This window comes from Anguilla rostrata, chromosome 4 (assembly GCF_018555375.3).
Source record: "Anguilla rostrata isolate EN2019 chromosome 4, ASM1855537v3, whole genome shotgun sequence".
NCBI classification, from domain to species: domain Eukaryota; kingdom Metazoa; phylum Chordata; class Actinopteri; order Anguilliformes; family Anguillidae; genus Anguilla; species Anguilla rostrata.
The window spans coordinates 19,576,543-19,591,843 of record NC_057936.1 but is presented as its reverse complement, the minus strand read 5'-3'; the positions used below and the strand labels follow the sequence as shown (position 1 = coordinate 19,591,843).

At 38.3% G+C, this 15,301-nt stretch overlaps 1 protein-coding gene across 1 annotated transcript; it reads right to left on the bottom strand.

Moving 5' to 3' along the window:
* Positions 1-6,539: 6,539 nt before the first annotated feature.
* gcm2 (glial cells missing transcription factor 2) lies at positions 6,540-14,771 on the bottom strand. Its single transcript, XM_064331190.1, has 5 exons — positions 14,238-14,771; positions 12,747-12,999; positions 10,194-10,306; positions 9,698-9,823; positions 6,540-9,251 (listed from the first exon to the last, which is right to left on the bottom strand). Exons 1-5 carry the CDS (start codon positions 14,331-14,333, stop codon positions 8,355-8,357), a joined length of 1,485 nt encoding a protein of 494 aa, XP_064187260.1. The 5' UTR covers positions 14,334-14,771; the 3' UTR covers positions 6,540-8,354.
* Between the last annotated feature and the right edge of the window lie 530 nt (positions 14,772-15,301).

Sequence of the window (15,301 nt, the reverse complement as noted above, 5' to 3'; positions counted from 1 at the left end):
CGCAATTATGAGAGGGGGTGATGAAACGGCAACATTGTACAAATACGCTGAGCAGGCCTGTCCAACTTCGCGTAATCCAGACGAGCACAAAGGGCGAATGTGACAGGGAGTGAAAGAGAAATGCCATCAGAAGGTGCGTTCCTCCCAGGCAGGCCACTAGACCGAGCTCCTCCTTCAGGCCCCTCTTCATTGTGTGCGTGTGTATGCATGTGAATACACAAATACTGCCATTGGTCTGCTTCTGCATATTAATTGCTGTATTCTGGGGCTGATCTTCCATTAGGAAAAAAAAAAAGTGTATGGCAGCAGTGTAATAGAATTGTACTGCATTGTAGCACCGAGGATTAAAACTAGTTACTGTGACTTAATACTTGTCCATTTATCTCCCATTGCTGGCAGACAGGTCTGAAAACCAAACAAAAACAAAATATTTAAACGGAAATGTGAACATGATTGGGTTACAAAGATAGATATCATCAATAATTCTGTTTAAGTAAGCACAGACTATTTTACAAACAGATGACATGATGTACTTTTTTTGGCAAGACTTGTTCTTGTTCTTGCTCCTACACTGTTTATAGTATTCAATTGTCATTATAGGAGCGTCCTTTAATGCCAACCATTTTCTGGAAAATAACTGAATCATCGTCTAAACACCTGATAACCATCTGATGACCAATCACCTAGGCATGTACTGTACACAGGTAAAATGAAGCGTGGAGGACGTTCCTGATCATGAGATACATGGGAATGTTTAGCCTTCTGCTTTCTGTCTGATTGAAAAATTGCATATTTTTATTGCATATTTATGAAAATATGCAATGTAAAGACAGAGACAGTTGTAGATAATATTTGTTTCGTTTTTTGCAGTATGTTGGTTGTTCAGGGAATACGCTATAGAAGGTGTGTAGGGCTGATGCCAAGACCAGGTGCAACAAAAAATTTTGTTCATGCAAATGAAAACAAGATTTCATTTTTTGCCTTCAATGTATGGAGTGATTTATTTAGCAGTTTAACATTTACACAGTGAAAAAGAAAAAACAGCCATCTTCTGGCACATGGCCAACAGGCATATTAACAGGAAATCAGGATTTAGTTAAACAAGCAGGCAGCTTTTTAGTCCTAGAGCCCTTAGCCCTCAAATACATTTCAATTCATTTGATTTATATTCTGCTTTTTACGGAAAACTGTCACTGTCACAAAGATGCTGTACAGAATAACAGAAAAAGAATAAAAACTTGGCCTGGACCCCCAAATAACTGCTACCTGTAAACAATTCTGAAAATACTGTAACATCAACAGTGTTGCATATTCTGTGTGGGTGAGCCTTTTGCCACAGTTATTTGAACTGTCCTGTTAGCTTCCAGAGAAATGCCTTTTTATAATTTACATCTGCACCACTGTTCCTCCCTTCATACCGTACACCGACAAATACCTTTACTTGTTTTCATGCATTGGTCTATTCTTATAGAACACTACTGTATACAAGCTATCATACTCTTGCACAAAAAAAGTAAATTCATTGTTGTTGATTTGTCTGACATAGCAGAAGTATATTTATGTTAGGTAATATTAATATAGTAAACATTGTTTGTGTAATATCAAAAGGATTAAGGGTTTAGTTAGTTAGTTGAAGGTAAGGCCATTGTTTATAACTATGTTGACTCTCAGCATTTTCACTACTAGCAAAACACAAATGATAGCTGTTACATATATACAGTATATATATATATATATATATACACATATATATGTATATGTGCACTGTTTACACATGATTATCATTATCAAATAATTTATCATTACGAGATCATTTTGAAAATCAATGTATTAATTTAATGAACCTTAGAACACATCACTAAATATGAAGACATAATGGTCATTTTTAATTGTATAATGATTCCTTTAAATGAGTAAGTATTGAAAGAAAGAGAATTGTGCATGCAATGCATACAGATAGGTGTTGAAACCTGAGTTTGACAAGTCTACTTTGAGTTGGGCCTCTTTCAACTCACACGGTTATTGAGCTGGTGGGCCTATTGCATGGATGGAATCTTATTCTGCAGGTGCTAATCCGTTCTTATGCAGGAAGACTGCCAGGGTCAGAGAAGCAGAGAGTGGAGGCAGTCACACACAAAAGTGTATTTCCATCCCTGACAGAGTCAGCGGAGCGTATCTTCTGCTTTGTCCCAGATTAAACATTCCACTCTTTTTCTGCCTTCAAGGTGAAGACTTTTGCAGCTTCTCAAAGTGCTTAATGGCTCTGTCAACAGAGGGACAGGTACATTGCATGGGCAAAAGTATGTGGACACCTGACATCCAACATCTCATCCACAATTATGGGCATTAATATGGAGTTGGTCCACCCTTTGTTCCTATAACAACCGCCACAATTCTGGGAAGGCTTTATACTAGATGTTGGAACATTGCTGCAAGGGATTTGCTTCCATTCAGCCGGAATAGCAGATGGGGTCATTACAATGCATTACATTATGGCATTCAGCACATGCCTTTAACTGAGGAACTAACACAGATAGAATTTTGACATACAATAAGGTTATCCATCCATCCATTATCTATACCTGCTTACTCCTGATCAGGGTCGCATGGGGTGCCGAAACTTATCCCAGTGTGCATTGGGCGAGAGGCAGGAATACACCTGGGCCAGTCCATCACCGGGCAACAATCAATTTATGCAGTTGGATATTTTCTACGGAAGCAAATCAAGTTACTAAGCGCACAATTCAGGGTACAATGCCAATGTCCCAGCTGGGATTCAAACACACAACCTTCGAGTTGAAAGCCCATGACCTAGCAATTATACGAAACTATTGCAGTGACCCGGGATTTGATCTTCGGCTGCAGGGCCCATTCACACACTAGAATAATGCGCTAACAAAATAAACAACCCCAGAGCCCTCATATGAAGAGCTTTAGAAGGAGAATCAATGTGAGCATTATCTTGAGCAACTCCTCTTCTTTTTTTTTTTTTTACAAATGAACCCAGGGCAGCTGTTCTTTCTTTGTTCAGTGGGGCTAGCTACTTATTATATATTATATATATTATATATACTATGCATTCATGAAACCATTTTCTAAGGTCCTTTTGCTGCCACCAATGATTATTGATACTACTGTTCAGGGCAGAGGAAGAGATTCACAAAGAACAAAACCGGTCAGTTTGTTTTTTCCGACTGTGTGTTATAACATGGACATAGCCTTCACCGCCTTTTGTATCAGTTTCGGTTGATTTATGTTAATGCTACATGGCTAGAGCATTCCAGACACTGTAAACATTCCTCAGCTTTTCAGTTAGTGATATGAAGGTCCATCCTTAACAACTATGCGACATCTTCAGACCAGCATACTGGGGATTCCAGTCACAGTTCACAGGTAAGGACAAGACAGCAGTATTCGTCTTCAGACCAGGCTGCTTCCTGTGACACAGTAATGGACAATGTAGGGAGTGGGAGCGCTCTCATTTACTGAACAAACTGCTTTGACATTGAGCTCATTTCTGAAATCATACTATTTCTATGCCTTTTGCAACATGCTCATGTTATTATTACATGAATGCATTGACTTGTGGATTGTTACATACTCATTACATACAAATTACATACTCATTCTAGTTACCTGATAATACTCTTTTGTAATATTAAAAAATATATGAAATATAAAGATTCATGAAATATAGAACATAATTTTCATGTGGGATTAAAAAAAACAGATACTTCCTTTTCTGTACTTCTATTTTAGCTATTTTTGTTTCAAAAGTTGAAGAATGACACAAATAGGTTATATTAAATCCATTGCTTAAGTCTTGAATGCATGTGTAACTTTTCCAAGTTAAAAGGCACATTGGCAAATATTCAGTCAATATCTGTCCTTATATCTGACTTAAAATTCACAGAACATCACAATTACAAGGATGCCAATAGTTCACATCTGAAATGTTAAGATGAGATTTAGCATTTTTTTTTGCACATTAACTTAACATTGCATTGCTTGTGTTTTAGTAGATAACTTCAATCCCAATCGCTGAACCACAAAGTTCAGCCGCAGTTAAATTGCTTCTTGAGGGCCAGAGTTCCTCGTACAGAATGTTCAGAATGCCACGTGCAGTCCTTTGTCACCGGCGTCATCAAACGTGGCGCATCGCTCTGATAGGGATCGCAGTACCACGAGAGCCAGAGGCCCCCGTTCTCCAGGCAGAAAGGTCTGAGGTAATGGCCATTCTCAGTGCCCAGGACACCTGGGGCCCCCATCTAATCACTGTCAAGTGTGACCTACAGAGCGGAAACACTCTAGGCAGACACGCGCTGCCTGCCTACTGTCCGGCTTCATAGTGGCACTTTGAAAGGACTCCTGCGAGCTGAAAGCTATCGCTCAGACCATTAGTGCACTGTCATGAGGGCTAAGCCTGCTGCGCACTTCTTCCACTTTAATTTTCTAGAAAGGAATAGATTGCACAGCAAGATTCCCATTTCACATGCACTCTTTTTTTTTTTACTAAGCAGTTAAAACTGTTTTTTCTTCCTGTTCTACATTTCAAGATGTTTGCTTGACAGTGCAGAGAATTCAGGCTCATTTTAGTCAGCAGTAATATATTTAAATTATGTCTTCAAAGGCACTAATGAAAGTATTGCAATACAAAAACACAACACTGTCTGTACAGTATAGCCCATGCCCATGCCACATATTTCAGCAGTAGGTACAAACATACGCACAAAAGCATATGCCCATGCACGATCGTACTATTTGCATAATTTCAACATAATTGTACTGAATATACTGTACAGTACCCCCAGCTTATAAATAAGCTCAAGTTAAAAGATTTACAACTACGAATCATCAGAGAAATTGATTCCATATGCTCTTGAGGGACTAAACATATTTCACATGTTACAAAAATACTATGTTTTTCTGTACTCCAAAAATATGCAACCACCTTTGTAAGCTCTCCCAGATCCCACGTGTCTAACAGCCAAAGGAAAGATCCTACTTTTGAGCATCTCTCAGTTTCAAGCTCTTTGAAGTAAAATAAGGGTGCAGAGATAATCAGGCAACTGCTTTTAGGCATGCCCTATCTTTCTCCTACTGTTTGTAAACAAAACTTTTTGAAGTACGGTGGAGAATCATGAGGGTAGGAGATGAATATAAGGGTGATGGGGTTTCACGTGAATTAACCTTGCAGCAATCAGGCAAAAGCTACGACTGCAGTGATAATCCTAAAGTAAACCCTGTGCCTAGCCTTCCTGCCATTCACCAATAGAAAGTGAATTCAAGAGGTTGGTTCAAGGGCAGAGCTGTGTATTATTGGTTAAAAAAATTATTGGTGAAAAGGTCGCAGGTCAAGTTATAACACCTGAATGCCACTCAGGAATGTAACGGTTGAACCAGTCTGAGTTGTTTGAGAATAGAAGAATAGGGATTCAAATGCTGCCTGCTTGTAATATAACCTTTGCATATAATGCAACAGGGTCTGGTAGATCACCAATCTTTTATTTGACTGGCATCACTGCAAGCCATACCTATACCAAGTCCTAAGTATGATGTTTATATGTACAGTCTGTCCAAATGAGATGTTAGCAGATTTACCCAGGACAACTAATCCTTTTTGTAATGTGTGATATGTCTTGAACAGTTTATTGTGGCTTTAGACCCATCAGAAAGCCATGCTTTATTTTACATTTCTGAAACTTTAATAATCAATGTGTGTACAAAGTATAATCTGCACGTCAAGATAATTTGCAGCATAACTAAGAAGAGCATAAATTAGAATGTTTCTCCATCTGAAGCTTTACCCATTCAATTTCATGTAAAGCTAAATGAATTTTGTTCTTGATTGCTGTGAATTTCTGAATTTCTACTTTGGTTCTTGATTATCATAGTTAACTTATGCTGGTTTTTTAGTAATGTTACATCTGTAGCCTACTCAAGGATCTGGGAATAGTGTTAGCCCCGTCTTGCTCATATTAATCAAGTGAATGCACTTATGTATGTTTCTCCTCGATTCTGAATTACTGTAGATCAGGGGTGCACAAACATTTTCATCAATGACTCAAAGACATCAAGCTATGTTTTTCATGACTTAAACTGATATCATTTTCATTAATAACAGTTAATTGATAATTAATTGTTAAACTGCTGGCAACAGCCACAATTTAATACCTAAAAACTAAATGAAAATTACTGAAATAACCAGGCAGTTAATCACAGAAAGCATTGCCAAATTAACTGAATTTGAGGCTTTATCAATGAAGCATAGTATATGTAAGGTGTTCAAAGCTGCCAGACATAAAATTATAAAACAAAACATTTATTCTCATTAACGTTACAGCAATCGTCAGTTTGTCTATTTTTAATGGGAGTTATCTACCACTGATCCATTTCCCAGTGGGAAACTTTAAATAAATATCTAATGCCAATATCTATGTATATTGATAATATTTCAAAACAGCCAATATTTCAATAATGTTCCAGATTTTTTATTTATTTATTCATTTATTTATAATGTCAAAAGCAGTAAAATTGTGATGATTAGCTACAGAAAAGTTGTTAACGATCTTATATATATTGTTAAGCAATAAACAAGTTAAATACGTAGAACAGCTACTGTATCTCGTGGAGTATAGAAGGAATGAACAACCAAGCAACATTAAAGCAGGCATTTGTGTGATCACAGGAAATACACTGTCAAATGCAACACACAAAATTTTTTTTAATTAGTTTATTTTTTTCTATTTAGCATTTATTTGCACAAACACAAAATAACATTTATGAATACTAATACATTTTTAATTCAGGCCTAATTGCAGTGCAATGTTGGTATACGCTACATGATACCATGACCAAATCAATATTATAACCTAAGCTTGGCAGTCCAACCATAGGTTGTGCATTGCTGGCCTAAACGAGAAATTGCTAGCCAAGCAAGAGTCAAGGTCAAGGCAATTATAAGTATTTTGACAGCGTGCAGCAGGAATTACATGAGTCACCTCTCCCTCCATTGGAAATGAATGACGTCCTCCATTGGAAATGAATGACTGCTGTGTAAATCCGTGGTAACTCAAAATGATTTCTATGACCCAATAGATATCTCAGTTTGTGCGCCACTACTCTAGATAAGATCGTCTGCTAAATGAATGTCGTGTCATGTCATGTGTTACTCCGCACGTTTTATTTGTTTAAAACATAGCTGAGATCACTTCCGCTGTTAGACTAATAGTGTGTCATTTGTATATCAAGTCAATGCATCAAAGGAAAGTCCCCAGTATCTGTGAGTGTTGAACCCTGCAGTGCGTACAGAAAGAGAAAGAGAGACGCCACCTCTCAGTGAACCAGCCGCACAGAGAGATACTGTCAGCGGCAGGTATTACAGGCATGTTTCTGAGGAAAATGCCGCCCACCCGTTCTCACCCCAGAACATGAATAAAAGACAGGCCTGCCAAGACTGCTCGGAACCACAAGATTAAGAGCTTCCTGATGACAAATCTGATTCTTAATAGTCAGTAAGAGGAAAGGTGTGCACGACTGAGAGCAAAGCCTTTTCCCCCTCTGACGCAAACGCATCTTTCTTTTAGGTGTTTTCCAGCTAGTGTCTTTTTCTTTGATGTGATGAATCTGCTACAAATATGCTATTGCCCTTGATTAATCAAATTTATTTTACATTTAAAATATATATGGATGTGAACATGAAAGGATAAAAGCTGAACATAAAATCCATCAATTTCAAAATGAGGATTAGGTATAGTATGTTTAATGTCACATAAACTGCTTGAAAATTGACTGACATATTTTCGTACAGCCACATATGGTTTTTAAACCAAGAAAACAAAACAACAGGCTTTTTTTTAACCAAAAAGACATCGATATTTTCCGGTTATCTTCCAACACTAACACTTTTTCTTTACATCATTTCAGTGTTTTGATGTTTATATACCACACAGGAGCCTTTAAAAGACTAACACACTGAAAGTTACAATAATTACAAGGATGAAATGCATAAATATTGATTTAATAAGACTATCAGGAACTAGTCACCTATTTAATTTCTGTGCCTGTAAATCTAACATGAACTTTAGAATATGAAAGGACTCACATGCACATATTTCAATAAAATATGAATGTAGGGTGTAAAATATCACTTATTTTCCAAACATTTACCAGCTTTCATGTATAAATAAAAACTATTTACAAAAAGATTAAAAGATGGCTAAAGCTGGTCCAACACGTTTTCTAATCTGAAAATATTAACATGAAAAAACAGTCTGACTGTTGACATGAACTAATGACAATTAAGCTTTGATCAAGTCTTTTGTTGATGTCTTTCCATTTGAGGCAGTAAGTGGTCAGAACTCTCCATTCTCAAATCTAAACGGGTGAGATATCCGCTCTGGGTAATTATTGGAGGAGTAGCTGCCATACCGGTAGGTGTCGAGGTTCTCTGCTCTTTCGGCTTTGGCTGGCAGCACCTCTTGCTGATATGTTAAAGCCGATTTGATAACCCCTGAATCTTCCGGAACTTTTATTTCGGGATAGGAGGGGGGCGATCCCCCTTCCAGCAGAGAGTTGCAGCTGGGAAGGCTTTTGACATCATAGAGGTTGTCACTGTATTTAACCACAGAGGGCTTGCAGGGCTGGTAGGACACTTTGGTGGTGGTGGTTATGATGGTCTGTAAAGCAGCGGGCGTGGCGGGGGCGGGGCCGGTGTACCGGCAGGGGTACTCGCCGTTGTAGTAATGGTGGTTGGAGTTGGCGGGGATTTGTCCGTAATCAACCCGCTCCCCGTAGGCCCCTTTGCCGTGTATCTGCTTCCAGCTGTGGTGTTTGCCCGAGGTGTCGTAGCCGCGGTCGTGCACGTTCAGGGGGCTGACGCTGTGCTGCGGCCCATTCAGACCCACGCAGACCTTGGCCGCGTCGCTGTCAGGCTGAGGGCTGAGGGTGTCCTTGTAGAGAGCGGCGTAAGAGCCCGAGCCCAGGTACCCTGGCACCGCAAAGTCGTAGCCGCAGGGCGGGCGTGGCACATACAGACGGTGGTTGGTGGGCTTCTGCAGCGGGGAGGCAGCCTCGCCCACAGGGCTAGGAGTGTCATAGGCAAACTTGTAGGGCTCCGCGTTCTGGAAGGTGGGGTAGTGCTGGATGGGGATGTTGGACTCGGCAATGATGCTAAACCTGTCAGAGCCATCCATGCAGGACAAGTGGTGCAGTCCGGGGAACGGTCCCCCCGTGTCGTGGTATCTTCCTGTCTGCAAGACAATTGCACAGGATTCTATTGTCAGTGGTGTGTGCAGATTTTCAGGTGACTGTTACATGTTCATTACATTACATCAATCAATCAAATTTAATTTGTATAGCATATTTTACAGCAGTTGTCACAATACGCTTTACAGACAACCCTGGCCTAAACCCCCACGGAAGCAAGCCTAAGGCAACAGTGGCAAGGAAAAACTCCTTATTGGCTTACATAACTTTTAGTGTTTTTACAGAGTACCAATTTTTAGAGCTGGACAAATATTGAAGCAATTCAGGTTAAGTACCATGGTCAAGGGTATGATGACAGTGTTCTACCTTGGAATCTAACCTGCAACTTTTGGGTTACATGCCCAGTTCCTTACCCATTATACTACACCACCACCCCATGTAGACAAAAAAACATCAGGGTTTAATTCTGTAGACAAGGGAATATGCTCACCTCTGAGTCCAGCAGCCTCCTCTTTTGAGAGAAATGTGGAGAGGACATTCTCCTCTTCACAGCACTTCTCCTGGCCTCAGTCTCCGATTTGCTCTCTGGCCTTGGGTGGTCATGGACTCCTTTTGCCTGTTAGAACATAAAATGCATCTATGACTCAGGTTTTCAAGGAAACTGATCAATCGCATTCAGAACATTTCCGCTTCGTTTTTATTTTTAGTCATCCCTGGAAAATCCTGTTCTTCAGCACAGGCGACTGAAATGTCTTGTAAATCAAGGTCACCAACATTTATCAAAGCAGTAGTAGAAAGATGCCAAGCTTTCTATCCATCACCCAATTTTTACATGCTGTGAAGAGTCCAAAGGTCAAGGAACTTTGACATCTGTGAATGCATTACATGATTTGCATTATCAACATTAGCAGCAAATTCATGAAACAAAGAGAAATGGAATCCCTCCTTAAGCTACAAGTAGCTGCTGTGATTATTCATCAGTATACCTGGAAAAATATGGCTTTTCCATCGACTCTCCAAAAATTAGTCACAGGGTATCCACTGTGTCCTCGACAAGGCACGAGCTCCAGGGCTGAATTACAGCTGGGACAGAGTTTTTCTGGAAAACAAGCAGAAAAAGCTACCTTTTACCTCTTACAAGAACTGTCTGTAAATTGCCCATAATGTTACTAGCTTCAATAAGAACATTCACAAGAAAATGGTGTAAAAATGTTAATCATCTGAAAGTGACAATTTGAGAGAGATTTATACTATGCTTTTAAATATAAGTTAATCCTTAGGCCTTTAACAAAAATCTTTTGATTTGTTAAAGTCATAATTGATATACAACTTCAGGCCAGTTGTTCTTCAAAGTAATGTACCACACATAATACTATAACCATTTAGCACCTATTGTACTTTTTAGGACTAAAAAATCATATTTTTATTTTAATATACTGAAATATTGGTGTAAATGAGACCATAAAGTTCTATTCCAGCAAAAGATACATAAAAGTCATAGTAAATGGTAGAATATAAATAATTATTATGCCCAACAAAACAACAGATTCTATAAAAAATATTGACATAATTTTGCTAGTAGATTATATCCTTTACTGTTAGCATTAAATATTTTTTGTAATCTTTATGTAGTAATAGATAGTAATAGTAATTTAAATACCCCAAAATTGAAGAATATATTCAGTATGCAGACTATTACTCATGTTTACTTCTGCTGAATATTTGCTGATTTTTTTTTTCCAATGCTGCTTGTAGAATAAAAACATTGAATAGTTTTATGTTTAAAGAACCTAGGCGACTCACAAAATGTGTGGTTATATATGTAACAGTAAAGCATTTCCATAAAAACTGATTTGCTGAACAAACTACTATTGTTGCTTAAGGACCAGAGAAAATAACAGTAAATTTATTCAATTTGAGCAAAAATGATTTGAATGACACTGTGATATTATAATTTGTGTAATGCTAGGACTTGTGTTAAATATATTTCACTGGGTAGATGGCATGTCTGTATTCAACAATCAGACACGTTGACTCAAAATACTAGCTGGCACTCACAATCAGGTAATGATTTTTTCTAAAGATAATTACGTTTATTTCAATATGTTGAATTGTTAATAGCCTTGTGTCCATATGATTGAAGCTATTAGCAATGAAATGTATTCTAACGTCAGGTTCAATGTCACATTTTGAGAGGCATTTACCAATGGAAACATATTTTAATGAATTATACAGACTGTAGCCTACAGTACCTATATACCTCATTAGGATCACTCCAATGTTTGACGCGCACTTCAGGCATTTATGACTTCAGGCCACGTGGGTCAGAAGTCTCTTCGAATTAGGGAAAGGATGCGTCATTAATGAGAAACTGAACGCACTTTTTCGGTTGCCATTTCGGGTCAATGTAAGCGTCATGTCAGGGTCAACTGTACGGCACATTCTAATTATGAACTATGTCAAATCATATGCTGACCACTGCTTTGCTGTTTTATCGCTTTAACTGAGTAACTAAAGTTTCCCCCTGAAAACAAAGAGCTTAATAGAAGAAGAGTATTAATAGTTCCACCGACCACCGTTTTAAATCGAAATTCCAGTGCGGCGCATGACAAAATACCACTGCTTATTTAAGCCTTTTTGACTTAACAAAAACTATGCAGCTGCTTGTGTACCCTATAGCTCCGGCTACTGTAGCTGGGACTTTTTGCTATTCAAATGGTTATACAGTCAGCTGTGGAATAACGCACGTCTGGCGGCCTTCTTCCAAGATGATCAGACCTATTGATTATGCTACTTTAGGTGTACGAGGGGAAGTGTTGCACCCGCCATAAACAGGCCTTTGTCCCGGAATTGAGAATCTGGGTTTAAAAAATTGGTAGCTTTTAAAAGTTATTTCCTCCTGGTGGAATTTAGTTAATTCAAAGAACGGTTCTTCAGTTATCCACGCTTCTGTAAGAAGTATGAACAACTGAGGATCCGTTGTGCGCCTTACTCAAGATTTTAAGGCAGCCAGGTTACTCGTTTTTAGGAACAGCCACCTTGATTTCAATTTTTTTCTTCTTCTAGTTTTCTTTTCTTTTTTTACAGTGAGCGAAAAGTCTAATGGTGCTTTATTTCGGAAATTATACGCCTTAATCTGTGAAGGAACCTGTGGAAGTGGTGAGGGAAATGTCTGTTTGGGCCTACATTTACATTTGTGCTACGTTGACATTTAGAAATATAACCGAATACCAAACTCAATCACCTAACATGCATTCGTATTTTTGGATTTTTAGAAAGAACAAAAACTATTGCTCCAATGACTTTACAACAGAAGAAAATACGATTTTATATGTCCACCGGTGTATCTGTCGTTTGTTTTTCAAAAAGCAATTTAGGTCTGTTAGGCAACAGTAAATAGACTGACTCGAAGTTACATCAATACCCATGCAACTTCTTTTTTTCGCCACTTATGAAAATATGCGTTGAATAATTAAAAATTATTCGAATGAAATAAGTTTTCTGTGCGTGATGTGTCGTCCTAAGATCGGCCTACTCACTCTGTTGTTTTTGGCGTGCCTTGTCACAAATTGCCGGTCGGAGTTGGAGTTTGCTTCCGTCTGTAAGTGTGCAGTTTCTGGCACAGACAACAACGCCGAGGCAAGACTTCTTGAGAATCTGACAGTTGTGATTGTTGGTGTTCCTCATAGCCCAGCCGCTCAAGTGTCGTTGCGCGTTCTTGTCCTCGGCGCTGTAGATGTAGCGAACATAGCCGTCCGTCCATTCCTGGAAAGCGTCGTACTGTTTCGTGTCCTATCAAATATTATTTTAAATAATTAAAAATGATATTAATCACCACAAACATGTATTAACCCTTGTGTTCTGATTGCTTATTAGCACCTGTGAAACTGTTGGCCTGGGCCAATCTGGACATGGTTGCCATTTATCGCCATCCTAGATCACATTTAACATAGTATTATTTTTTTTTGTGATAATGAAAGTATGAGGAGTGTATGAAACACAGTTTAATGCATTAGGGTATTGATATTTATTGTTTTGAAGTGATATTCTCAATTATTTTGCATCTATATTTTATATTCAAAGAAACCATATAAGCAAATAGACATGATGCAAATCAAGATGATGGACGACACATGGAAACACAAAACAAGAAGGAAACCTATACTGGTTTAGTCACTGGTTATGAAATACTCTCTCAAAAGTCCCATTCGTCTTTTGCAAAAAGTTTTAAATGGGTGAATTTGATCCAAACCTTCCAAAAGGATTATATGCCTTTAACAGCAAAATAGTGGATTAGTAGTCTGTGCCTTTATAGTACACAGTAAAATGTCAGTGTTAATTCAACTCTAACAGAGCACATGTGAGTCCAATAGTGACCACGTACTCTGGAAGAGCTGATCTAACACTGGACATTTTACTGTGTATACCTTTCTACATTGTTGTTACCTCTTGTCTTCAGTATCACAGCCTACAGACAGGGGTGCCGCTAGTGATTTTGGGCCCTATGAAAAGATCTCATGTTGGACCCGGCCACCCCTGACCACCCCATCCCTGATGGATTACAGGACATTTTGATGGCCTCTGTCAGTCAGGGCCCATGGATCTTAGAATCATATATATATATATATATATATGTGTGTATATATATATATATATATATATATATATATATATATATATATAATTCCAATATTATAAAGTAATCATTATTTGACAGTGCCTTAGTCTACAAGTACATTTGATAATGTTCAACAACTTTTTAAAAGAATATAAAGAGTATAGCCTACGCGACAGAATTCAAATCAAAAGGTATGTTTAAGGATCAACCAAGAATTAAGCAACATGAATATGCTGAACATGAATCCCAGAACATTTCAAATCAAATAAAAACCCAAAAGCAACCGAGTCACCGTTGATTTTCTCATTAAAGAATTTAACTCTTATTCAAACGAGAGAAATGGCAAAACGTTTAAACACCGTTTTCGAAACGAGCAGCTCAGCAACCTAGAGGTAAATGAATACCGAGTTACCTGTGGTAATTTGGGGTCGTTGATATCCCATGTTAACTTCATCCCAAAAGAACAGACGCAGTCAGGGCCGTCAAACTGATCTGATGATTTTGACATTCTGCAGTGGGTGGCTGAATTTCACTGTACTCGCGCAATATTGGTCTTAGAGTATCAAAGTACCTCTCACAAGAAAGCCATGATTTCGTTTTCACGCCTGTAAATTGAAAAGCTCTATCTCCAGACCAGAGTTGCTTGCTGCATATCAGTTAATCCCGCTGAAAAGTAGCCAAATGTTCTTTTATTGATCTCCTCTTGTTTGTTCACAGGTAATCCAGTCACTGTAGGTGCGCTCCTCAATGCCACGAGGTATGCAATGGAGACAGGCAGCTTACTTCTTGGATTTAAGTAAAGGAGGTTGGGCTTCGAATCTGTCTTACATCAGTTCTATTGAAGTTAAGCACCATACAATTTCACTTCACTTGATCCGTACTATTGACCTCCACTAACAGCATCTTCGTGTTCCAAAACACAGTGCGCTCTTTTGTGTACGGATAAAACACCAAAGATAGAATTATTATTCCGTAAATTTTAGATATGTTTATATTTAAATACAGACAGACGTCATTGTACGCGATTATCCGGAAATGATGACAACTTTCAGTAAGGGACTGTCTTCAGGCATTCGTGATTTTTTGATGATGCTTGCAATTTGGATGAGAAAAATTACGGACACTGTCAATTCACTTCTGTCAGATCAGGAATTTCGAGTCGCATTTCTCACCAAACAGCAAAATGTAGCCTATGTGAACATCTGGAAAAGAAAATTATTTTTTTTTACCAGCTACAAACGTAAATGGTCATTTTCCAAGTGACAGTATAGGCTATGAATTTTAAAGTCTATGTGTAGCCGAAATAATTTCTGACAAGATCAAAAACGTCTGCTAAATGCCTAAAATAAAAATTCTAATTTTAGGTCGCGATTGTCAGATTACAAAATAAAGCGTTTACATTTTAGTAACTTGCACCGATATTTAGATTTGCTATACAGTAGGCCTACTGTTCTTGTTTTTCGTTCACCCCCGCGA

Excerpts from the sequence above, each read along its gene's own strand:
- gcm2 (XM_064331190.1), bottom strand. The coding sequence starts at position 14,333 with ATGTCAAAATCATCAGATCAGTTTGACGGCCCTGACTGCGTCTGTTCT. Across the intron at positions 13,000-14,237 it reads ACGACCCCAAATTACCACAG|GACACGAAACAGTACGACGC; the intron begins GTAACTCGGTAT and ends AATATTTGATAG. Across the intron at positions 9,824-10,193 it reads GAAAAGCCATATTTTTCCAG|GCAAAAGGAGTCCATGACCA; the intron begins GTATACTGATGA and ends ATGTTCTAACAG.